This window comes from Myotis nattereri, assembly GCF_964212035.1.
Source record: "Myotis nattereri genome assembly, chromosome: 1".
NCBI classification, from domain to species: Eukaryota; Metazoa; Chordata; class Mammalia; order Chiroptera; family Vespertilionidae; genus Myotis; species Myotis nattereri.
Window position 1 is genome coordinate 206,477,583 of NC_138075.1, and position 26,615 is coordinate 206,504,197.

Sequence of the window (26,615 nt, forward strand, 5' to 3'; positions counted from 1 at the left end):
AAAAAATATGTTAAAAAAAAAAAAAGGTTCTCCCTCCCCTTGTGTTTTTCTTTGAAATTTGTTGGAAAAATTGGATCATTTGTCCTAGATTTCCAGTCTGGATTTCACTGATTGTATCTCCATGGTGCCATGTAACACGTTCCTCTGATCCCTGTAAATCCCTGTGAAGTAGTTGTGAGATCTAAAGGCTTTATTTGTTTCTGGTTTATTTTGGGGCAAAAATACTTCATGGGTGGTGGTGGTGTATATTTCAATCATAAAGACAGAAGGACAGATATCTTTTTTCTTTTCATCCCTAATGTTGTCTTTTATGACAAAGCAATTCAGGGCAGAGCCACAGATTTTCCCCTGGACATGTTTCTATTCAACAATACCACCACCTGGTGGTAACTGCAGTAACTACAGGTCACCACAGGCGGCAACAAAACGGGCTTTGGCTTCCAGAAAGGGTTCCGTATCTTGGGTCTGACCAAGTATCTATCAGTTTATACAAGTTATTTAACTCCTTTTTTCTTATAATTTTTGTATTGCTATAAAATTCACATAATATAAAATTTTCAATGTTAAAATGTACAAATCAGTGGTTTTTAGTATATTCTAATGTTGTGTAACCATCAACACCATCTAATTCCAAAATATTCCATCTTCTCAAAAAGAAATTCTATAGCTGTTAGCAGTCACTCCCTTTTATGCCCTTTCCAGCCCTTTTCCTCCTTTCTAGCAATCACTAATGTACTTACTGCTTCTGTGGATTTGCCTGTTCTGGAAATTTCATCTAAATGGAAATCATATAAATATGTAGCCTTTTGTATCTAGCTTCTTTCATACAGCATAATGTTTACAAGGTTCATCCATTTTGTAGCATGTATCAGTACTTCATTCCTTTTTATGGCTGAATAGTATTCCACTGCATCGATATTACACATTTGTTTGCCCATTCATAAGTTGATGGACATTTGGGTTGTTTTTACTTTTTGGCTATTATGAACATCCATGTACAAATTTTTGTGTGAATGGACTGTTTTCAATTCTCTAAGAGCAGAACTGCTGGGACATATGGTAACTCTATGTTTAACCTTTGGAGGAATGCCAACCTTTTCCATAGTGGTTGCACCATTTAACATTCCCACTAGAAATATATGAGGGTTGCAATTCTCTACGTTCTTATCAACACTTATTATAAACTTTGAAAATCAGTTTCCTCATCTACAAAATGAGAAATACCTACCCTCTATTCAGTCATTTATTCAAAAGGTTTTTTTGAATACTGAAAAGGCTCTATATACAAATGATGGGTCAATAATAATCACTGACTCAATTCTAGGCCAGAAAGATATTTAATAATTATACAATAAGCTTTTTTACAAATATTGTGATACACAGGAATACTATGAGAGGCTATTAATGGGGAGCCTAACTTAGTCTATGGGTCAAGAAATGACAGTATAGATAAACATACAGAAAAGGAGAGGCAGGCGAGGAACAGATTACATAGAGTTTTGGGAAGTTACGCTAAATGAAACATGGCAACCTATACTTTTTTTATCACAATGCTAATTATTTATTTTTTTTTAAATATATTTTATTGATTATTTACAGAGAGGAAGGGAGAGAGATAGAGAGTTAGAAACATCGATGAGAGAGAAACATCGATCAGCTGCCTCCTGCACACCTCCCACTGGGGATGTGCCCGCAACCCAGGTACATGCCCTTGGCTGGAATCGAACCTGGGACCTTTCAGTCCGCAGGCCGACGCTCTATCCACTGAGCCAAACCGGTTTCGGCGATGCTAATTATTTATGTAACTATTTGTCCATTATCATCTACCCTAATAGATGGCAAACTCCATAGACAGAGACTATGTTTCATTTTCACTGCTTTATCCTTGATGCCTAGAATATAAAAAATAATCAAATTTATTGAGTAAATGATTTATTCATCCTCTAGACAGAATATTCTCTTATATTACTGCTTACATGGCAGTCTTTCTTTTCTCCAGATAATATATTTAAAATGGTCTTAAATTTTCTTTTCTGATCTTTATCATTGTTGTTTTCTAGATTTTCTCTAAAATGTCCAATTTTCTATTAAAAAAAAAAAAAAAACAACTGGAAGAGTGGAATCTTGTCCTTCATCAAAGAACGTCTGCTAATGAATACAGAATGGACACAAATGATAAAACACCATTAGCAGCCCTGGGCAGCTTGGCTCAATTCCTGGTCAAAGGCACATTGATGTTTCTCTCTCTCTCTCCTTCCTTCCCTCCTTCTCTCCTTCTCCACCCTCGCTAAAAACACCATAGGCAACCACCAATATAATAACTCATTTAGCCAAGGATTATCAATGGATATTAAAATTAGGCAAAATATTGTAGAACAGTTCACAAAGTCACAAAGTATCAAACTTTTATATCAATCATATTTCTTCAAGTATTTAACTACCAGTGATATGTGTTGAACTGATAAACCTGTATAAAGTATAGTGTAAAGCTTTCTAAAATATATATATAAATCAATTAAGCAAAACAACGCAGCTATAAATGACAAGGCAAAGCTATGGAGCCACAAGGTAAGAGCTGAGACATGGTACTCTATGACTTCACTATAAAAAGGAAGATAAAGAAAAAGCCAAGTTGAGAATTCAAAAATACTATTCTATTGATGAAAGGAGATGAAATCTAGTATTGAAGTCTGGGGTAACTAAAACAGATTGAATTTTTTTAAGTGCTACCATCTGATCATGAAAAAGACACAAGAATCTACACCAACTGGTACTTTAATGTATGTGAATTGCAGGATATTGAGTAGGAACGTGAAAAAGATCCGCATCCGAAGCCCTAGGAAGAGGCAGAATTTAGATAAGAGGCAGGTATTGACCTGCAGAGACAAAGTGCAAGCAGAAAGGGAAACCACTGTAACCCAAACACTCAGAAATCCTGCCTTTTGTCAGAATTCTGTAAAAATTCTATCACCTTATTTACTTCTGCATTTTATTAAACATCAGTTGAACGAGTGACATGTAAGAAATACCTATTAGCTTTAATAAATGTCTATTGAACAAAGATGTATAGTATTTCTGAAAGGTCCCACTTATAATTATGTCTCAGGATTCCCAGATTATACTGTGCCCTTCCTTTAACAAACACATGAAAGAAATACAAATATAAGTGAAACAGGGAAATAAAAAAGAAACTGTTAATGGCCGTGCCCATGACAATTCTTTCCCAAGAAGGTTCCTTGAGGAAAGAGCCTATAAATGTGGCACATATAGCCTCAGCTTGCACATTCAGACTCTCCTGAATTTGTAATTTATACCAATATGAGCAAAGACATACTTTGAATTGAAAATTTGTCATTTTCACAGTCCTACCTTCAGTTTTCTGCTGTAAAACTGCCATCAAATGTTCTATAGCTTCATCCACGTGCAGTCCGTGGAGGTCTAAAACGTTCTGTGGCAGCAGGGAGGCATTGACTTTCTCAAAGATCTCTATCGCAGCAAGGTGATTAGCTTCCCTCATCTTCTGCTCGTGGAGACTGCCCTTTAATTATAAACGCAGCACCAGGAAACACTGTGATACTTGTTACTTGGTAGGCAATGAGGAAACAAACAGTGGCCCAAATAAAAGGTAGAACAAAACAGGGAGTAGCTCATCTAAAATTGTTTTTAATGCAATGAGCTAATATGTAAGAATGCACCAAAATTTAGGTAAATTTCAGTATTAACAAGATAGTTCTCAAGCTAATAAATCATTTCAAACCTATTTTCTGATCCCAAAATCATAGAAAACAGAAACTTAAACACCACCCATCTCAAGAAGGTATCCACTGGTTTGTCCTTTGATAATCCCGAGTCTCCTCCCTTTCAAAACCTTGTAACTACCCCTGCAGCCCTCCCTCAAGGTTTGCTATTCGGGCTCACAGGGTTGTAACAGCCTGAGGCCTTTCTCTGCTCAATCACAAAAGAGTAAGCCATATAGAACCACAAAAATAAAAGGTAAATCAGGCAATACTATGCCAAATGAGCCCCAGTAGAAATTTTATTGCTCTGAAAGACAGTAACGTAACTTCCTTTTTCTGATTATAAAAGTGATACATTACTGAAAATTCTAACGTGATTTAAAGCACAAGGCCCCTGTGATCCCACCCTGAGATGGCCAATATTAACATTCTGCTGTCGTTGCTCCAGATTTGTATCTGTTTAGAAGTGGTACTGAATGGGGGAATCTAACCTAAAATAAAATACGGACTGTCAGAATAAACTGCAATTCCTGTAAGCTGTAAATGCAACAGCAACCACAGAAACTGAGCATTTCAAAGGAGATGAAAGGTCTCAGAACCACACATTTCTTATATATCAAGTTACCTTATACCACTTATATAATCTACATTCCCCAGAATAACTTAATCTCATCCCAATACAAGTATTATCTGCTTCCAGATTATTCAGACATCATATGTGACAAAGGAAAAAACAACGACCAGTTTTCCTCCCCACCTGCTGAGCATAAAATGTGGCGACGTTTTTCTTCCCCATGCGATAAGCCTCTTTGGCCTTGCTGTAGCATTCCATCCTCTTCTGCTGGTGCAGGAAAGCCTCGGCCCTGTAGTCGTCGTACTTGGGGTACTCAAAATCCTGGAAGGGTGATTCACTCAGTGTATCTTCAGTCTCCTTCGATTTCTTTGCCTATACGATGTTACCCAATAAGTACAATACAAAGGAAGTAGGAAATAAAGGCTTTACCTTCATAAAAATATATATGAAAACTAGGCTCTATTATTTTTCATCTTTCTTCTCAGATAAAAACATCTCCCTAGTGTCTACGTAGTAAGTCATGCACTTATCAACTAATGCAAAATTTTTAAAATTTTTAGTTTGTGAACCCATTCAAAGGGTCCAGTCACTGAAAGTAGGAATGGCAGGTAACTCATATTTTTTGTAATGGCATATTTCAATTCAACAAAATAATCCACTTTAAAAAATGAGCATAGGACCTGAAACAACACTTGTCCATACAAACAGCCAACAGTATATGAAAAGATGCTCAACTTCACTAGCTATTAGGAAAATGCAACTCAAAACTACAATGAGATACCACCTCACACCTGTTAGATGGCTATTATCAAAGTAACAACAAGTGTTGCAAAGGTTGTGAAGAAAGAGGAATCACCATTCACTGATGGTGGGAATGTAAATGGGTACAACCACTATGGAAAACACAATGGAGGATCCCCCAAAAATTAAGGTTATGACCCAGAAATCCCTCTTCTGGGTATCTACCCCCCAAAATTTGAAAACATTTATTCATAAGAATATATGTATCACTATATTTACTGCAGTATTATTCACAGTAGCTAAGACATGGAAACAGCCGAAACCGGTTTGGCTCAGTGGATAGAGCGTCGGCTTGCGGACTGAAAGGTCCCAGGTTCGATTCCGGTCAAGGGCATGTACCTGGGTTGCGGGCACAACCCCAGTAGGAGATGTGCAGGAGGCAGCTTATCAATGTTTCTCTCTCATCGATGTTTCTAACTCTCTATCTCTCTCCCTTCCTCTTTGATATTAAAAAAAAAAAAAAAGACATGGAAACAACCAAAGTGTCCTTTGACAGATGATTGAAGATGTAGTACATAAAATATGAAATACTGCCAATTTGGGACAACATGGATGGATATTGAGAATATTGTGCTAATCAAGATAAGTCAGATAAAAAAATCAAGAACCATATGATTTCACTCATATGGGATATAAAACTGAAAACAACCAATGAACAAATAAAAACTCATACACAGACAATAGGGTGGTGGTTACCAGAGGGAAAGAGGTGGGGAGTAGTAAAGGGTAAAGGGTGTCAAATATATGACGACAGAAGGAGATTTGCTTTGGCTGTAAACCAACAATGCAATATACAGGTGATGTATCATAGAATTGTAACTTGAAACCTACATGATTTTAGTAACCAATATCACCCCAATAAAAACTTTTTTAACTGATAAAATAATTATATTCTTTTTAAAAAAGAAGGGCATGTGTAGTGACCATGCCTGGTAGGTAGTAAAAATATTAAGTGGGTTTATAGGAGCAGTTTTTAATCAGATGACTCCCAACTAGCTGCTATGGTAGTGTTGACTTTCTGAGCTTTTAGAAAATGATGTTTCAATCAGGTAACTGCTATCCAGAATAGACTTTATATCTAAAGAAGCAAAAGTAACCAAGTTAAAACACAAGGTACTGGAAATAATAATTATGCAAATTTGCCTTAATGCTTTCCACCAAATAGAAAATTCCATTTTTCTGAAGAAAATTCTTATATAGTACACATCCAGATGTTTCTAAAATAACAAAGTCAATATTAAAAAACAGCACTTGTGACTTCTATATCCAATTTGGCTTTCATTTATTTACCCACTCTCCAAAATATTATTTGCAAGCAGAAATCTGATGTTTCTTAGCATGTAATTGGAGTGGGGGGAGTGGAGGAGGGGTTTAATCACTATGATTGAGTTGATTTTCTTAAAAGCTTAAAAGAATCCCAAGTATCGGGTGCCATACATTTTATGAACATTGAAAAGCAAATCCCCCCCAAAAATATAAATTTCAATGTTTTTAAATAAATCATGTTTTTCTGATATAATTAATTGAAAAGGAATCAGTTAGTTTACTTGTTAAATTTCCAAAAGCTAAAAACAGTCATTAAATTAGAAATATTATGAGGGATTATAATTATAATGTACTCTATAAGACAATCTTTAATAAATTCCAATTAAGGATTTTATGTAATAGAATTTAATATACATTAATATTATAAAACATTATATGTATTATATAATATATATCACTAATTGATAAGAATAATTTTTCAAACTTTTCTGCCTGTGAATGAAGTTCAGAAGCCAAGAAAGGTTGAGAAAAAAACCTTTGATAGTTGGTTGTATAATTTTTCACTCATTACATTTTGCTTACTTGGCACATAGAATTCTAGAGGCTTGAAAGAGTTATAGAAAATAAATGAAATTTAAAAAGAGAGAGAAGAATAAAATAAAGGCATCATCATATTTCTAATTCATTACCGGGGTCAAAAATCTATAAATATACAGTCAATTTATTGTTGTAACAAATATCCAGTTTATTTTACAAAAGAACACAAGGCTCTCTCTGGCATAGAATATTCATGGGACCTACATCCTTACTATCACTCTTGCCAATACTTAATCACAAGCTGGTTACAGATTAATGTTTAAATATTCTGAGTGTATGGCTGGCATCCCTGATAAAATCAAAAATTTTGCAGGGAGGGGATAATAAAAACGCTTTCTATGACTTCTGAAAGCCCAGAGTGACAAACACTATGAACATAAATATTTCATAGCATCAGAGTCTCTGTTGGTGTTCATACTAAAAAATGCAAATCACATTTGCTTCTCTGGGAAGAGACCCTTCATTTCTTATTTTTTAAAAGAATAAAAGAGCTATAATGAGAGATGCTTTCTCAAATAGCCACTCTCTTTTAAAACAAAACTAAGGTTTATTTTTGTACCCAATAGTTCTATGGTTTACTATAACTTCATTAACAGGAGCCAAGTGAAACTGAAATATATGCTTCCTAGGAATTCACCTAATTAGTGTCACTTATTCTGCTGAAAACATTTTATATTATAATACCAAAACCATTTCCTATGATAACAAGCCCATAAATTTTATTAAAGGCTAAAAGGGAAAAGCAGAATTAATAAAACACAGCTGTAAATGTTAGTTTCTTGAAAACAGATAAACCAAAACATTACTGGTACAAAAAAAAAAAAAAAAAATTTACTGGTACCATGATACTTCCCTTTAGTATATGTGGTCCCTTAGGGTCCTAGGATAGCAAACAGAATATTCTCACAAATGTAAAAAGGTTTTTATCAGCATTGTGACACCTGACTACATTTTGTGAGAAAGACTAAAAATAATCTCCCAAATAACTTAAAGTTTACATTTTGGCCAACATTTACCTAACACAGAATCTCCTTTTCTTATTCCAACATTTCCCAATCATCTCCAACTTTGAGCAATACACCTTCTCATCACCATAATGATCCACAGTGCCATAATGATCCATAGTGCCATAATGATCCATGGTGCCTTGCTCTCTTGTCAGGAGAGAAAAGAAGTAATCTTCATTCCCAGTTTGGCCTGGAAGGCCTCATCATCATCTTATATACTCTTCGCACCTTATAATACACTACACCTGTCTATCCATGATGAACACAGGCATCAGGGGTATCACTTGGTTCTTGCCCCATGTACAGCATCAACAGATCACATGAATATCAAAATTAGCTATGTCCTACACATCAACTAAGTGATGGTGAAATATTAAAAGAAAAAATGGCCCTGGCTGATTTGGCTCAGTGGATAAAGCGTCAGCCTGTGGACTGAAGGGTCCCGGGTTCGATTCCAGTCAGGGGCATATGCCCTGGTTGCTGGCTGGGTCCCAAGCAGGGCGGGGGGGAGGAGAGAGGGGAAGGGTGCAGGAGGCAGCCGATGGTGGTTCTCTCTCATCACTGATGTCTCTGTCTCTCTCTCCCTCTCCCTTCCTCTCTGAAATCAATAAAAATATGTTTTAAAAAAATGGAGCACACAAGTTATCCCTGAGTGGTCTTATGAATAAGTAAGGATAGTGGGATACTAAAAGTCTGTTAAAAAAAACAAACAAACAAAAAAAACACCCTAAATCTAATACATACAAGAGTAATATACAAAATCAATTCTATTTCTATGCATTTATACAATCCAAAAATAAAATGAAGAAAGCAATCCCATTTATAATAGCATCAAAGAAAAGAAAAAAGAAAAAATAGCTTTTCATATTTGAAGGTAAAAAAAGAAAATATTTTAAAGTAAATTTAATGAAAGACATGCAAAACTTAATACTCAAAACTATAATATCCTGTTGAATGAATTAAGAAGGCCTAAATAAATGGAAAGATACTCCATGTTCAAAGATGAGAACACAATATTGTCAGGATGGCAATACACCTCAAACTGATCTACAGACTCAACACAATCCCCATAAAAATTCCAGCTAGCTTCTTTGTAGAAACTGGCAAGCTGGTCCTAAAATTCACATGGAAATGCAAGTGGACAAGAACAGCCAAAAGAATCTTGAAAAAAGAATATAGTTGGAAACTTAACTTGCCAGTTTTCAAAATCAAGACAATATGGTACTGACACAATGATATACAGATCAACGGAATCGAATTGAGGGTCTAGCAAAAAACTTACAGTCGATTCATTTTCAACAAAAGTGATGAGAAAATTCATTGGGAAAAGAACAGTCTTTGCGACAAGTGATGCTATGACAAATGGATATGCACATGCAAAACAATGAACGTGGACCCCTACTTCACGCCACACACAAAAATTAACTCAAAATAGATCAAAGACCTAAACATAATGCACACTAAAACTATAAGACTCTTAGAAAAAAATAGGTGTAAATCTTCATAACACCAAAAGTACAAGCAACAAAAGAAAAAAGATGATTATGCATCATCAAAATTTAAAGACCACCATCAAAAAAGTAAAAAGACAACCCTCAGAATGGGAGAAAATTCTGCAAATTACATGGCTGATAAGGTACTTGAATCTAACATGAAGAACTCCTCAAAAAAAAATTGTCTAATGGACAAAGGATACAAATAGACATTTTTTTCAAAGATGACACACAAATGGCCAACAAGCACATGAAAAGATGTTCAACATCACCAGTCATCAGGGAAATCAAAATCAAAATCACTTCTGTGTTAACCATATCTTTTATTTCCTGAATTCTGATTCTTTGGCATCTAGGGCCCTGCTAACCCCTGGAGAAACAGCCCCCTAACCCCCAACCCTGGAGTTAACAAATAACTCACCTACTGGTGCATCTTACATATGCAAACCAACTAATCTAGAGCTCATATTGCATCCACTGCCTTTTGGGTTTTGGAGTTCTCAACCTCTGGACTACCATCAACATACCCTAGTCACCCAGGCCAAGTACCAGAAAACTAGGGATGGTTCCTATGCCCTAAAGCCTACAGAAATTATTCAAACTAGTCAATCCTAAGCCTGCTTACCTTGCCTCACCTATTCCTTCCCACAGAAACTACAAAAAAGCCTCTTGCCCACACTTCCCCCACCTACTCCCTCTGGCTCCTGACCAACCTGGCGCTTCCCATATGGCCCTGGATGGTGGGCCATACCTCCTGCTGCTAGAGACCTGTGCATGTAATAAACTTCTTCCTTCATGCCATCTCCATGTGTAGTGTCTGACCAGGTACCCTTAAAACAGCTTCACACCCACTAGGATGGCTATAATCAAAAAGACTGAGAGAATGTGGAGAAACTGGAACCCTCATACACAGCCGGTGGGAATGTAAAATAGTCAGCCACTTTGGGGGAAAATTTGGCAATTTTTCAAATGGTTAAATATCTCTGCCCACATAGTTACAGCCTAAGACCCATCTATATTACAATCCCACTACTATTCAATTAAGCCTCATACTCAATTGTGTAGTCTACACAGAAAAAGTTACAGAAATTCAAGTGCTAGTGGTACACAATGACAATGACGGAAAAATCACAATCAGCTATAAATTCATTACTTTGAGTAAACAGACATTCTAAACCAAACATGGTATTGGTGGTTAAATTTCCAATCTAGTCAAAATGGTAAGAAATAATCATTAAATTATATCAATAAAACAATTATATTTTCAAATACATTTATTTACCATTATAGTAAAAATAAACAATTCTATACCTTTTTCTCCTTAGGCTTCTGTGCAGTGTAAGAAGTGGCATTCTCATTTTGGTGAACAAACTCTGGTGCTACAACTGTTTTTACAGGGTCTCCTTCAAGAACACAGTTTAAAAATTGCACTGTGTGTTCTAATGAATAGCTGTAGAGAGTTTAAGTACAAATATAATGTCAATAGATAAAAATAAAAGTTATGTGAAAACATTAACATAAGCAATCCTTTAAACATTTAAGAAAAAGATAGTAAATGCCCATCATGCATCTCAAAGACTTAAGAATGATAGAGGGAAACCACCAAGTATAGGCTCTCAAAAACTGGTTTAGAAAATGAATACTAGCCCGACCAGCATGGCTCAGTGGTTGAGCATCAACCTATGAACCAGGAGGTTATGGTTCCATTCCTGGTCAGGGCACATGCCCAGGTTGCCAGTTCAATCCCCAGTGGGGGCCATGTAGGAGGCAGCCAATCAATGGTTTCCTCTCACTGTTGATGTGTCTATCTCTTCCCTCTCTCTTTCTCTCTGAAATCAATAAAAATATATTTTTTAAAAATGAATACTAAAAAAACATATTGGTGATTCTTTTTCTGATCTTTTATTCTATCATCTTATCACTTCATACTTCTTAAATCCCTTATTGGATTTACACATGGTTTCAGTATCCTTCAAATATCAAATACAGACAATAGATCTTTAGACTGATATTTTTATTGTGTTGAAATTCACTTTTTACTTACGCAATGGGGTTTTACTCAAAGAAACCTAAGCAGGGATACAGAAAGGAAAAAGTCAAACACTATCCTACCTCTCACCCCTACATTATTCAGGCATGTTTTCATGGTGATATTATATTATCTGTAGTAAGAAATTCTAGAAATTGACAAACATCTGAAATTCTCATGTCCTAATATCTGAAGAAACTCATTCCAAAGCAAATTATAAATGATTTTATACTGCTCATTATTTCAAATTATTTATGGCTCTGATTTTTCCAATGGCCAGATAGTGAAGAACTGAGCACTAAGAAATATTTTTGAAATGTGATAACTAATTATCTAAAATAATGTGATTATTTTCTTATTCTTCAATTTATTAAAGACAACCCCTAAAGGAGCATCATTTGGAACCACCAATTCCACTTTAGGTTTCTCTCATCTTGCTGTCTCAGACATGCTCAACACACAGGAGCTTTTAGGTCCTGGAAGCTACCAGCAATTATCTACATCCTAACTAGTTCTTAAAATCACCCAGCTTACCCACTCATGGGGCTGGAAGCCAGTGTCCACTACTGATGTTGCTTGAAGGGTACAACCCTAGAAAATTACACCTCAGTCATATACTGCAGTAACTGAACCAAATGACCCTTTTTACTGACTTTAGAGAGAGAGGAAGACAGAGAGAGAAACATCAATATGAGAGAGAAACATTGATCGGTTGCCTCCCATACCAGCCCTAACCAGGGATGGAACCCACACTCTGACTAGGAATCGAACCTGCAACCTAAGTATGTGCCCTGACCAGGAATCAAACCCTCAACCTTCTGGTGTATGGGACAACATTCCAGCCAACCAAGCCACCCTGCCAGAGCAAGAAAATCCTATATAATAAAAGACAAACCTGTAAATTGGCCATCCCTCTGCTACCCTCACCAGCCAATCAGGCGAGTGTATGCAAATTAACCTGACAAAGATGGCGGGTTGATTTGCATACACAGGCGCCGGGCGGAAAGTGGAGCGGCTTGGGGAACTTGGCTCCCCAAGCCGCCAGATGGAGAACAGAGAGGTAGAGCTGGCGGCTTGAAGGACTTGGCAGAGTAGGAGGCCATGGGATAGAGACAGAGCAGGAAAGGAAAACCTAGAGCATGGGGTGCACCAGGAATTCTAGGAATAGTTCTGGTGGCAGCCCCAGGACCATAAGCGGAAGCCCAAAGCGCAGGGAGCACCAGGAATGCTGGGAATCGTAGTTCTGGTGGCAGACCGATCTCCTAGACCAGTGATGGCGAACCTTTTGAGCTCGGCGTGTCAGCACTTTGAAAAACCCTAACTTAACTCTGGTGCCGTGTCACATATAGAAATTTTTTGATATCTGCAACCTTAGTAAAACAAAGATTTATATTTTTGATATTTATTTTATATATTTAAATGCCATTTAACAAAGAAAAATCAACCAAAAGAATGAGTTCGCGTGTCACCTCTGACACGCGTGTCATAGGTTCGCCATCACTGTCCTAGACACTAGAGCAGTGGTTCTCAACCTTCTGGCCCTTTAAATACAGTTCCTCATGTTGTGACCCAACCATAAAATTATTTTCGTTGCTACTTTGTAACTGTAATGTTGCTACTGTTATGAACCATAATGTAAATATCTGATATGCAGGATGGTCTTAGGCGACCCCTGTGAAAGGGTCGTTTGACTGCCAAAGGGATTGCGACCCCACAGGTTGAGAACCGCTGCACTAAAGCAAAGCGAGCCTGGAGCAAGCTACTGTTGCGGTTGGGGATGGAGGGAAAGCAAAGGTGAGAGACATAAGTAAAATCAGAGTGTCTAGGAAAAATTAAAGGGAAGATATCCTAAAACTTCCAGGAAATCTCCACCAATGCAGCAAAGAAAAAAAAATGCCTCTATTATTCTGTGAGCAACAAAGCAAATTGAATTGGGGTCTCAGGCAATTTGCTCATATGATTGCAAAGACAGACAGAAACTCCTGGATTGGAGAGGGCTCTCCTGAGGGCTCCCAGATTGGAGAGGGTGCAGGTCGGGCTAAGGGACCCCCCCATACCCCTAGTGCACGAATGTCATGCACCGGGCCTCTAGTATTTTTATAAAATGGGTGTAGAACAGACTTCCTAAAAAAGACATAAAACTGCCCTAACTGGTTTGGCTCAGTGGATAGAGTGTCAGCCTGCAGACTCAAGGGTCCTGGGTTTGATTCCGGTCAAGGGCATGTATCTTGGTTGCGGGCACATCCCCAGTGGGGGGTATGCAGGAGGCAGCTGATCGATGTTTCTAACTCTCTATCCCTCTCCCTTCTTCTCTGTAAAAAAATCAATAAAATATATTTTTTTTAAAAAGACATAAAACTCAGAAACAATAAAAAAATATTTTCTGATAAAACATTAGAATTAAAACATGTATATGACCAAAGTGACTATACTGGGTTAATAAGTATTACAGCAGGAAAAATAATTATAATCTACATTAACAGACAAAAATTACTATAAATAATATATAAAGAGCTCTCACAAATCTAGAAAAAACTGCCCTGGCCAGGTAACTCAGTTGGTTAGAGTGTTATTCCAATATGCTAAGGTTGCGGGTTCAATCCCTGGTCAGGGCACATACAAGAATCAATGAAGGAATAAAAAAATAAAACAACAAACCAACGTTTCTCTTTCTCAAATCAATAAATAAAAAATTTAAAACCAGAAATACAAACCAAAAGAAAAACAGACAAAAAGAAAGCAAGCAACTAGTAGAAAAGGAAATGAATGAAACTACTCAACCTTACTAATAATCAGGAAAACAAATATTTAAACAACAATAAAATACTTTTCCCATCAGATTGGCAAAAATTTTCAAGATTATTATTATCAAGGTGGGTTACACTATCAGTACATATAACTAATGCAGAAAGCCTGTATCAAAGGAAATTTGGCATTAACTATAAAAACTTTAAATGCACACCCTCTCAACCAGCAATTTCACTTTTAGGAACTAGCCTACAATAGTATTCACCAATGTACACAAAAATGTATGTTGTTCAAGGATGCTCAGTGCAGCAACATGGTTCCAATTTTTCTCACAGTCAAAAAGTCCATAATAGGAGCATGTATAAATTATAATAATTTAAGAAATCATTTTATGAATACTATGGAATATTCTGTAGACTTTAAAAAGAAAAGAGCAGATCACTAAGAACAGATAGGAAAAATAAATACCAGCAAAACTACTACAAAATAGTACATAAAAAACAACCTCTTCTTTGGTGAAGCATGTATTTGTATGTAGACACAAAAGCAAAGAGGTACACATGTATGTATAATTGCTACATGTGAAAAAAATTGAGGAGGCATATAAACCAATTGCCAGAAACTGCTCACCTGCTACATTAGGTACATTGCATTAAATGGTTTATAATATACCTACCAGTATATTACATTCATTGTCAGAAAAATATTAGGTTAAAATGTATAATATATGCTTTCAATGACATCACAGTAGAATAGACAATCCTTTTAGCACTTACTTGTGGTCCTTGAAAATGTCCACCAAAAAATTTTGGTTAATGGCTGGAAATATCTTAAAGAGCTGCTTCTCCTTTAGTTTAGTGGCACAATCTTTTTCAAACATAAGTGATTCCCTTTTCTAAAAAAAAAAAAAAAAAAAAAATCCTTAAAATGGAATTTATAATACAAATTATGCTGATCCAAAAGCACGGTTATTTTGTTGCAAAAAGACTAATAATTTAAAAGCAATAACAGACTTTCTTCACTGATTAAAGGCTAAAATTAGTAATATAAGTATTCTTGCACTATTTATTTATATCCCATTTTTACAAAGTATTTGAAGCTCCTCAAAAATATATATACACACAATCACACATATACATATGTGTTCATGTGTATATAAACATATACATATATGCTCTCACATATACACACTCAACACATTCAAACATATATAAAACAGGATGAAGATATCTATATAAATAAATAGGGTATAAATAAATAAGTCAGAGAATAGAGAAAATAAAGGTAAGAATATAGATAAAGCTAGCAAGTAAAATCAGTACATAAATGCATGCCACAAAATCTTGTTCAATTGCTAATGGTGGCCACCAATTCAGTTCTGAGCTTCTTCGTGGCCAAAGCAAAGGGGGAAACAAAGGTTCTCAGTGTCCATAAAATAAAAACAAACCAGGTGCTCAGGGGAAGTACAGCTTTTTCTGGTACTGAGACCTGAGAGAAATTTCTCCCATGGTCCTCATAAAAGAGACACTGTGTGATGTTGTCAACAAGGTCCGCAAAAACATATTCTCCTCAATGGGCAAAAACTACAATGTACAAATAAGTTGCAAATTCAGGTTGACAGGAAATCTTAAAATTCACAATTTTTAAGTTTCAAAAGCATATTTATTACTTAAAAATAACTGTATGAGAACTGCTACTAATTGTTTTTTCCCCAGTCATATTTGGACCTGTTCAAATTGCTAAACCAAAAGAATTTTTATAAAATGTGCTACTTTAATCCTAACCTAGGATTACAGTAAACATTCTTAGAGTGATTTCTAACTTTAGGACAATTTGTTTGCTACAAAGATCCTAATGTCTGAAAAATAAGCTCCTATCAAATTTCAAAGGTGATTCTGAAAATTCCTAAATATAAAATTATGTAAATCTAGGACAATCCTAGAATAGTTATTGGTTTTGAAGCCTAACCATATTTAGGCCTTTTATGACACCAAATAATAATAAAAGAGGAACCACAGGAGGTGACCATCTGGCCAGTAAAAGAACGGATTGGTAAAGCTGACGGCATCATATATCCCAGAGTTGCTCAGGAGAAGTACTTCTCCTGAGAAAGAGCCACCTCAAGAATTAAAAGTATTTCATGTTTTATTTAAAATATACATTATAATCTGAACTTACTAAAATATTCAGCGATCAGATTTATTGGCAATCTACCAGGCCATAGAGCTTCGAAACTTCAAATTCAAAAAACTGCAAACTCGTAATATTAATCACCTTACAATTTATTATTCTATCCATACATTACATCTAAAGTTTATTTTATAGTCTTTGCTTTAAAAAAAAATACAAAATGTATTTCTCCTTTGGGGACCAAAAAATTAGGAGAAAGCATCAGAAAATTCTCTTACTGGATTTTTACCTTGGGACCAAAACATTTAGTTTCTATTATGCAACCCAGACAAGACAGGCAAAAGTTACTAATAAGAAAAACAGTGCATTAAGTTGGGAAGTCAAAGATGTTCATTTGTTCACTATTATACTGAGAGATTAAAAGGCAGGTTAAAACTGTAAAAACAAGTTTCAGAAGTGGAAAAATGGCATTTCAACCAAAAGTATCATACCATTTTGGCGTAAGTTCTAGGCTTCCCTATTTTTAAAAAAAAAATCCATTTATCTACTTTATTACATAAATAAACTGAAGAGGATATATGAAACAACATTAAATGATAAGATCCTACTGAAGAGATTGTTTCTTGGATTATATAAACATGCAAAGATGGGAATGCTAGCACATTTCCAATTTAATTAACAACATAATTAGAGAAAGTAAAAATAAAAGTAGAGGAACCCCATCATTCTTCTTATGCCCCAATTCTATGTATTTTAACCAAATATAAAGGTGTTCCTTTGAACAGTCAAATGAATAAGAAAGAAAATAAAAGTGTTAAGATCACCAGCTAAGAGTTATTATTTTCCTTGAAAACAGGACTAAATGACTTTTAGGGTCTTTCCTCTTCTGATTTTGAAATTCTCTAATACTAATTTTCACAATTCCAAAAAAGGCTACGAACAATGCAAAGGAAACAAAATTCACTTATGACTTCATATAATTAGATACATTGAATATGGAACAAAAACAAAGTTCAAAATGAAATGAAGTTTCTGTTTGAATTTGTTTAATTGAAAATTTAGATAAGGGTACTTAAATTTTTAATTCAAATTGTTAAATTTCTAAAACATTCTCTAAAAAATTTTGTTCCAAAGGTGGATACTTCTGTAAAGCCAGACAGACGTTTCTTATTGCTAATTTATGAATGAAATTATCTTTAAGCTAGAGGACCAGTGCACAGTAAGGTCCCTTGGCCTGGCCTGCAGGAATCGGGCTGAAACTGGCTCTCCAACATCCCCCAAGGGGTCCTGGATTGCGAGAGGGTGGTTCTCGGGTTACACATCCAGGAATCAGTCTCCCTCCTCTCTGGTTCTGGGTGTGTCACCCGAGAACCGCAGCTGCAAGTCACCGCAGCTCAGCAGCTCCTGCGTTGAGCGTCTGCCCCCTGGTGGTCAGTGTGCACCATAGCTACCAGTCGGGTGGTCAAAGGTTAGATGGTCACTTAGGCTTTTATATATACATAGAAGATATATATATATAGATGAAAGATCTCTTTCATGTTTCTAGAATTTAAAAATTGCATAAATGTTAAAAAGCTAAGGAATATGCAGCTCAATCGCCTGAAAAATTAAATCTAAAGCACCATATTTAACACAAATTGGTTTATTGATGTAGATTATCAACTAATTTCTCAGAAGTAAAAAACTCCAGTTTTCAACTACATTTAAAACATTTTTCAATTTTAACATTAACGTCAGTCAAGTTAAATACAGATTCCTGACTAGGAAATATATAATCAAATGAAAACCACAAAGTAAACATACATGATCAACCTAGAGTCAAAGACAAAAGCTTAATATTTATACTAACTCATACCAAATCGTGTTTTTCCTGTAAGGCAATTTCTTCCGACATTATTTCTCTGAGTGATACTTTTTTAGTTTGAGTATTCCAATGATCCATTAAGGGTAGCATTTCAGATGCTGCTAAAGTCTTCAGTAATTTTTTGCCAGATCTCTGAGATGATTTTTGTTCAGTATTATCAAGACCAATATGCCCAACCAGGGAAGGATCTACAAAAGCAGTATAAACAGTGTCAGACCCTCAACAAAAAACATACAAATTAAACATTATACACTGTTACATTTACCTCAGAGAGGCCCAGGGGAAACATGTTTTTTTACTTTTAGCTTTTAAATATAAAGCAACTCTGAAGTTTCAAATACATCTTCATATAACTGCAAGAAATGACATGTGTAAATGTAGGAATATTTCAAATGCACCATGACTAAGTTTCACTAAAAATCAACTCAACGCTTCCCACTCTTTTCCATACCACACTGACACACAGAAAATAGTGGCATCTACAACAGTAAACACGGGAAGTTGCAGCCAACTCAAAGTGACCACCGAAAGCAACTCTGGTTAGTTCTGTCCAGTCACTCCAAGGACTGAAAAACCTCAATATTTGGGCAAATCTGTAACCAATCCACTGGAGGCACCCAATAAATATTGAGCAAATGATATTCAACATAAGGAAGGAACTGAACATCCTAACAAGTTCACAACAATGTGTAACGTCAGCATTTCTATGGGATATCAACACATTCTGATACATTCCTTTGCTTTCCTGGAGAGTGAAAAAACAGGCACTACTGTCATTCATACAACTCTTGATACCCTTGGGCACCTCTAGTTCTCAAACGGCTTTAGCTCTTAAAGCTACGACACAAGCACATCCTAAGAATCTTTAACCTGCAGTCCCAGTATGGAGTGAACAAAACAAGTATATGGAGGAATTCATACACAAAAGGAAGACCCTTTTTAACAGGTCTGCCAGCCTGCACTAATCACTGAGGACAATACTATCAAAGAGAAGTCTAGAATCAAATATTTTCAATTTGGCAGATGTACCTAAAGAGCAGGCTGACTTTTGTGCTCGAATAATAGTAACGTCAAGAAAAATTTTTAATAGCCAAGTAATATTTCAACGATGCTCTCAAACACATGAACATTTTTATTGCTCTCAAACCAGAAGAGTTCTTTTATTCAGAGCAAATCTTAACAGAAAACACCTTGACTATATATATTAGAGCAAATCTTACATGTCCCACAGAACTCAGGAAAACTAAATTGTATTATAGGGTGTGTGTTTTCTTCATTATGAATATAAAACAACTTTTAAAGAACTTTTATTTGCAAATCCAAGTTTTTGGGTAACATATTTTATGAAAGTATGCTTAAAATGAGTTAAAATTCATACATACACACACCAAGTTTCAATGTCAAGACAAGATCATTAGAAGCAAAAGATAAGTGCTTTTACCTCCCATAAACTTGCCACAGGATACCTCTTCTTGTCTTTGTCGCTCCTAAACACAAATACAGAACAGGGGATTGGCAAAGGAAGGTGCATTAGAACACAAGAGTATATCATTTTTCTCTAGAAATAATCTCTCCTTATAAAATTATTTACTGTTCTTGCTAAAATCTAAATCCTGTATAATAAAAAGGTAATATGCAAATTGACCCTAATGGCAGAACGAATGGTAACAACCCGTAGCTATGATGTGCACTGACCACCAGGGGGCAGATGCTCAATGCAGGATCTGCCCCCTGGTGGTCAGTGCACTTCCACAGCGGGAGCGCCACTCAGCCAGAAGCTGGCTCATGGCTGGCTAGCGCAGCAACTATAGCAGGAGCCTCTCCTGCCTCCATGGCAGCGCTAAGGATGTCCAACTAACAGCTTAGGCCCACTTCCCACAGGGAGCGGGCCTAAACCGCACTCGGACATCCCCCGAGGGCTCCTGGGCTGCCAGAGGGATGTCTGACTGCCAGCTTAGGCCCAATCCCCCAGGGAGTGAACCTAAGCCGGCAGGTGGAAATCCTCCAAGGGGTCCCAGACTGTGAGAGGGTGCAAGCCGGGCTAAGGGACACCACCCCGCCACCCAAGTGCACAAATTTTCATGCACCAGGCCTCTAGTATACAATAAAATCAGGTAAGTAAAATTATAAAGGATTACTACATCTATATATTTTTTCCACTTATAGAGCTCTTATGCTGTATTTAATCAGTCAATACTACAAGTCTTTAATTTAAGAAGTAAAAACTATTTATGACTTTTTCCCTTAAAAAAAAAAAAATCAACATATTGAGCTTCATCATTAATTATATAATTTAGCTAGTCTAGAAATACTCTAAAATACTGGGGGGGAGGGGGAATCAGTACTCTTATAAATGATAAAAGTTTATTCTCTCTCAAAGTAAAAGTTCAATAAAACTCTTCCATATAACAGATTATATTGAAAAGCAAAGGTGACAAAATGAATATAAAAGGAGCTCTCTATAAAAATAAGCCTACAGCCCTAGCCAGTTTGGCTCAGTGGATAGAGTGCTGGTCTGCAGACTGAAGGGTCCTGGGTTTGATTCTGGTCAAGGGCACATGCCTGGGTTACGGGCTCCATCCCCCCCAGTTGGGGGCTTGCAGCAGGCAGGCAATCAATGATTCTCTCTCATCACTGATGTTTCTATCTCTCTCTCCCTCTTCCTTCCTCTCTGAAATCAGTAAAAATATATTTTAAAAAATAAGAATAAAGTAAACCTACAACCCTGGTCGGGTGGCTATTGGTTGGAAAGTCATCCCATACACCAAAAGGTTGCAGGCTCAAATTCTGGTCAGGGCACATAACTAGGTTGCGGGTTTGATCCCAGCTTGGGGTGCGTAAGGGGTAAGAGGGAGGGGGAAGGCAACGGATCAATGTTTCTCTCTCATATGACTATTTCTCTCACTCTCCCATCCTCTCTCTCTAAAATCAATAAGTATATCCACATGTGAGAATTTAAAAAATGAAGAAGCCTACCAACCATTACAGATTCTTTCCATTTCTCATGAATCACTTTAGCCAGATTCAGATCTATGTGAACCACACAATCCTCAACTGTTAGAGACCCTTGTAAGGAGAAAAAAGAAAATATAATCATTACTCATATATTTGCAAAACACATACTCAACCACTTTATGGATCATAATACTAATTGGTGTCATTAATTACTAACCTATGTTTCTAGTTCTCTTGGAATATTTTTGTTTATTTAATGTCATTGCTTTCACATTTCTTGGCTGCTGCAATTATACAATACTTCATATATTTAAGTTAATCATGTCCATCAGTCTAAAATTTAATTTATTCATTTCCATTAGATGAGACTTTTCAATAAGTGTGTTCTAAGAAATTAATCTTGCCTTATATGTATCTGGAGTAGCTCCTAAGGGTTAATAAAGGTTCATTTGTGTAAATAAGTTGCAGTAAGTATCAGAGAAAACTTTCAAATATATGCATGGGATAAATATAAACTCTGTATAAATACTATTTCTTCAAATGACATTTTTTTAAATCCTCTACAAACACAGTGTCAAAAAGAAGGTAGACTGCCCTGGCCGGTGTGGCTCAGTTGGTTGAGCATCGTCCTGTGCACCAAAGGGTAGCAGGTTCGATTCCCGGTCAGAGCACATATCCAGGTTGCAGGTTCAAAGCACATACAGGAGGCAACCTATCAATATTTCTCTCTCACACTGATGTCTGTCTGTCTGTCTGTCTCTCTCCTTCTTCCTCTCCCTCTCCCTTCCTCTCAAAAATCAAAAGGAAATAAGGGAGACAACACAAATTACTTTTCTATTTCAATTAACATGGAATAATTTTTAAATTGAAATAGAACTCTCTCCCCTAACCAGTTTGGCTCAGTGGATAGAGCATCGGCCTGCAGACTCAAGGGTCCCAGGTTCGATTCTGGTCAAGGGCATGTACCTTGGTTGCAGGCACATCCCTAATGGGTGTGCAGGAGGCAGCTGATCGATGTTTCTAACTCTCTATCCCTTTCCCTTCCTCTCTGTAAAAATTCAATAAAATATATTTTTAAAAAAAAGAAAGAAAAAGAAATAGAACTCTCTATATTCTATTCACATAAAGACACACATACAGCTAATTTAATTTTTCCTTACCTGAATCAATACCAACAGGGCCAAATAATTCATTGAGCTGAAAAGCCAGTTCAGGGGGTAATGCCAATTCCAGACAGTCTATGGTAAGAGATTTGGTCATCACTGGTGTGGGATTCAATATCTCAGTTTTATCTTCCTCACTAACTCCAGCTGGCAAAGTACTCCCTGCCATTAGAATTTTTTCCATTTCCTGTTCATCTTCATTCATATATTCTTCACTGTTAGGAAACTTCATATAGTCCTTTGGAAGATTCTCGTGTTTTGTTATTTCACAAGAGTCAGAAAAATAAATTTCTTCATTTAACTGGAGATTTGAAGTGCTCGATACAGAGTTTAAAATATCAGACAAATTCAAAGAAGAATGCATACTGTCTCCAATGTCTGTAACTTCTAGAGTCTTCTCCATTTCACTCCAATCTTGAGCAGGAGTAGCTTTTACAGTACCTGAAAAAGACTGGTTAATATTATGTACAACTGGAAGTTCTGCCTGACTAGTAAGAAGTACTTCATTGGTATTCTTTAGATCCATGGTGACATTAGGAAATAGACTTATTAATCCAGGTTTTTCAGTAGTTGTAGCTCTTATTTCTGCCTGCTCTGAGTGTCCCTTTTCTGAATCACAGGTAGATTGTGCATTCGTGCTAGTGATACCAATCTCGTGGCTAAATTCTGGCACAGAATTAGAATCTTCCAAGGTTCCTCTTTGGCTAATAATTTCCTTCAAATTAAATCCTAGAGAAAATGGCCCAATTTGTGTTTCATCATATGATTTTTGGGTATTCTCAAATTCAGTATCCTCACATAATTTAGTTTCAGAATCCAACAAAAGGCTTGTGGCCCAAATAATATCTTTGTTACATCTCTCATATAAGTCTTTTAGGGCTTCTAATGAAAAAGATCCAAATAGTTTACAAAGAATATTAAGATTTTCAGATTCATCAGCACTGGTAAGCTCACTTTCTTCAACAAACGTGCTTTTATCATACATTACCCGATAGGGAATTGTTTCTTGAACATCTAAGTTTGTGTTAATATTGAAAGCTTTTGGTTTAAATCCATCTAACCTTCCTGTTAATACTCTCACAGAATCTGAAACACTAATTTTATTCTTTTCTATTTTCCATAAGAGAGCAAAATCCTGTGGTTCAGTCTGGGTACATGTGCCTACTTCCATTCCAGGGACTTCTTTAGGCTTTCCCTCTGGAAATTCAGCTGAAGTCTCTGCTCCTACTACCCCAGCAATAACTGGAGCACTATTGGTAAAAGTAAGAGACGTGTGTTGCCCATGAATCATTTTATTTGGACAAGTCTTATTCTCACAGGTCATTTCACTAGATAGCATTTCAGAACTTCCTAGAATAGCACTACCCAACGTTTTTAGTTCTTCAGTGCTTGTGCCCCAACAGGCCTCATGTGCCGTGTATGAGGATATTTCACTCATAATGTCATTAGTTCCAAATTCTAGGCTGGGTTCATTTAAAACAGCCTTTGGCGCTCTTGATCTGTGCTCTCTCTGAGCTAAAGAATCAGATGAAGGCCAGTCGCCCACAATGTTGAATGAGTTTTTTTCAGTATTTTTGTAAGCATCATAGTGACAGCTACTAAAAGCTTCTGAAGCATCATTACATTGTGACTTCTTGTCATCCTCTGCACTTTCATGTGGACATCCTGGTTGCTGGGTATTACCCATATTCACAGACAGACCATTATCTAATACTTTGCGTGATGGAGGACAATTATACTTTTTGTCATTTTGTACAGATGAAGCCTTTTCTGTTTTTCGGTTCCTTTTTGTCCTCTGACCAATAGTTTTATCAACTGGCCAATCACCAACAAAATTTGATAGCTCATGTCTCGGACACTTTTCTAAAGTTGATTTGCTTTTTTGTTTTCCAAAAGCTTTTTTCTTTACCACTGCTCTTTCTTCCAATATTTCACCAGGTGAAGAATTTTCATTCTGAAGTGATGCAGTATTTGAAAGATCACAGTCTTCTTGATTATTTTCACCATAGCTAATACTTTGTGACAATCTCTCTACAAAACTATCTGTATCGGTTTTACTATATTCTTCTTCAGAAGCCATTTCGACTTGCTCTTCTTTTTCATTTTTGTCTGTTACTCCTACTTTGCTTTCAGAATCAGAAAAATACGTGTCTGGAACTTCCTCAATTAAAGCACTCTGAATGTTAGGATTCACACCACTTCCTTTGTTTAAATCTGCACTAGGGAGACATGTGACATTCTCAGGTAACACAGCTTCTTTGGTCACTTCAAGTTTCTTCTCTTCAATTAACTCTATGTGCTTCAGAGATGAGGATAAGACATTTTCTTCTTTTTCAGAGGTAACGTCTTCATTGTCTTTTGGGCTGTAAGATTTTTTTAAGGTGTTATAAGGAAGCCTCTTAATGTTACTATTAACATTGTGATTTAAATTTAAAAAGCATTCAACTGAAAAGACACGTAACATTTATTTAGTCTAAAAGTTCTAAAAATATGATACATTAAAATTTTAAAAGCTAATCTTGGTCTTTCTGTAATACACTATGAACACATCTCTTTGTTGTAACCCCAACCTAGCAAAATGTTTGGCATATAGGAAGCACTAAAACTTTTTTTAATTGAATAATATGAGATTTTAAGTTGTTTATTATGCATAAATATTAAAGTTATGTTTCTAAATGTGTTCCCAGAAAAGGGCACACCTCCCTGGTTTCTTTCCTACCTGATTAAGCTTAACAATGTGAAACTAGGTCTGCCTCCGTATCACCTACCTGCCATTTGCTACAGAGGAAAATGTTTAAGCTTCATTTACAAATCACAGAGAGTCAACCAACATGATTTGCACAGTTAAAAGAAATGAGAGCTAGGGAACAAAGCGCTCAGTGAAGATGTCACTTGTTAAATTTTTTAAAACCATTCTTAATGTTAATTTCAGACTCAGAGCACTTTTGCCTAATCATTACTTTCCTTATCAATATGTCAACTTATCTTCCTTACTTTCTTTACTCCAGGAGCTCTCAAAGTCTCACCTCTCCCATAAAGCCTTCCTACTGAAATCACAAGCATTGAATTTCCTATATGCCAGATGCTATTCTAATCTATGTCCTTTACAAGTGTTAATTCATAATCCTTATGAAATCCTAGGAGGAAAGTGTTATTTTACCATTTTAGAACTGAAGAACTGAAGAATGGAGAGATTTTATGGTTACATATTATAAAACTTTGGGAAGGAAGCCAGGAAATAAGGCTCAAGAATCCATGTTTATCACTTCACAACACCTCAATGAAAAGGAATTTATGAATTTTCCCTTCCCAACTCCCAACTTCTTTTTAATAGAACCTCTCCATACATTACCATTATAAAATATGGGCAATTCAGACCTCTATATATATTTAAAGTTCTTCTTTACTCATTTATTCAATTGTCTATATGTCCTAAATTTTTAACAGAATCAGTACTATCCTGGATTACACACTTTCCAAAGGCTATGACTTGGCCCAGGCTCAGTTGGATGGAGCATCGTCTCATACACCAGGTCATAAGTTTGATTCCTGGTCAGAACACACACCTAGGTTGTGGGTTTGATACCCAGTCAGAGTCCATATGAGAGGCAACTGATAGATGTATCTTACATCAATGTCTGTCTGTCTCTCTCTCTCTGCCCCCCCACCTTCTTCCCTCTCTAAAATCAATAATTAAAAAAGTCTATGATTTGCATTACTTAGTAAAATCATACCATTAATAATTAATTTGTACACCCTAGCCAGTTTCGCTCAGTGGATAGAGCATCGGCCTGGGAACTGAAGGAACCCAGGTTTGATTCCGGTCAAAGGCACATGCCTGGGTTGCGGGCTCAATCCCCAGTAGGGGGCTTGCATTAGGCAGCTGATCAATGATTCTCTGTCATCATGATGTTTCTATCTCTGTTTCCATTTCTCTCTGAAACCAATAAAAATATTTTTTTAATTTAATTTTTACTATACTAGCATGACAGCATTATTTTACTAATATCAAAGGAAACTATATGTGATTATCTATCCTATCTAATAAAAGAAACATGGTAATTAGCCATACGTCCGCTACCCTTCCCATTGGCTAATCAGGGCGATATGTAAATTAACTACGAGCCAAGATGGCGGCCGGCAGCCAGGCAGCTTGAAGCGAACATGAGGCTTGCTTGCTTCAGTAAGGGAGGACTCCACTGTTCCCCGCCTGCCTCTGCCGGCCTCTGAGTTTGCAGTTTGAAACATTGT

The 26,615-nt window shown here is 36.3% G+C and overlaps 1 protein-coding gene across 1 annotated transcript in view; it reads right to left on the reverse strand.

The window, feature by feature from the left end:
* N4BP2 (NEDD4 binding protein 2) overlaps positions 1-26,615 on the reverse strand; it is a 69,468-nt gene that overhangs the window by 5,028 nt on the left and 37,825 nt on the right. The window contains exons 9-16 of the mRNA XM_081092865.1: positions 22,362-24,727; positions 21,227-21,312; positions 19,688-19,733; positions 18,238-18,434; positions 15,029-15,147; positions 10,787-10,925; positions 4,495-4,683; positions 3,370-3,538 (exon numbers count right to left, since the gene is read on the reverse strand). Of these exons, the coding sequence (XP_080948991.1) occupies positions 3,370-3,538; positions 4,495-4,683; positions 10,787-10,925; positions 15,029-15,147; positions 18,238-18,434; positions 19,688-19,733; positions 21,227-21,312; positions 22,362-24,727 (3,311 nt within the window). The remainder of the gene's footprint in view (positions 1-3,369; positions 3,539-4,494; positions 4,684-10,786; positions 10,926-15,028; positions 15,148-18,237; positions 18,435-19,687; positions 19,734-21,226; positions 21,313-22,361; positions 24,728-26,615) is intronic.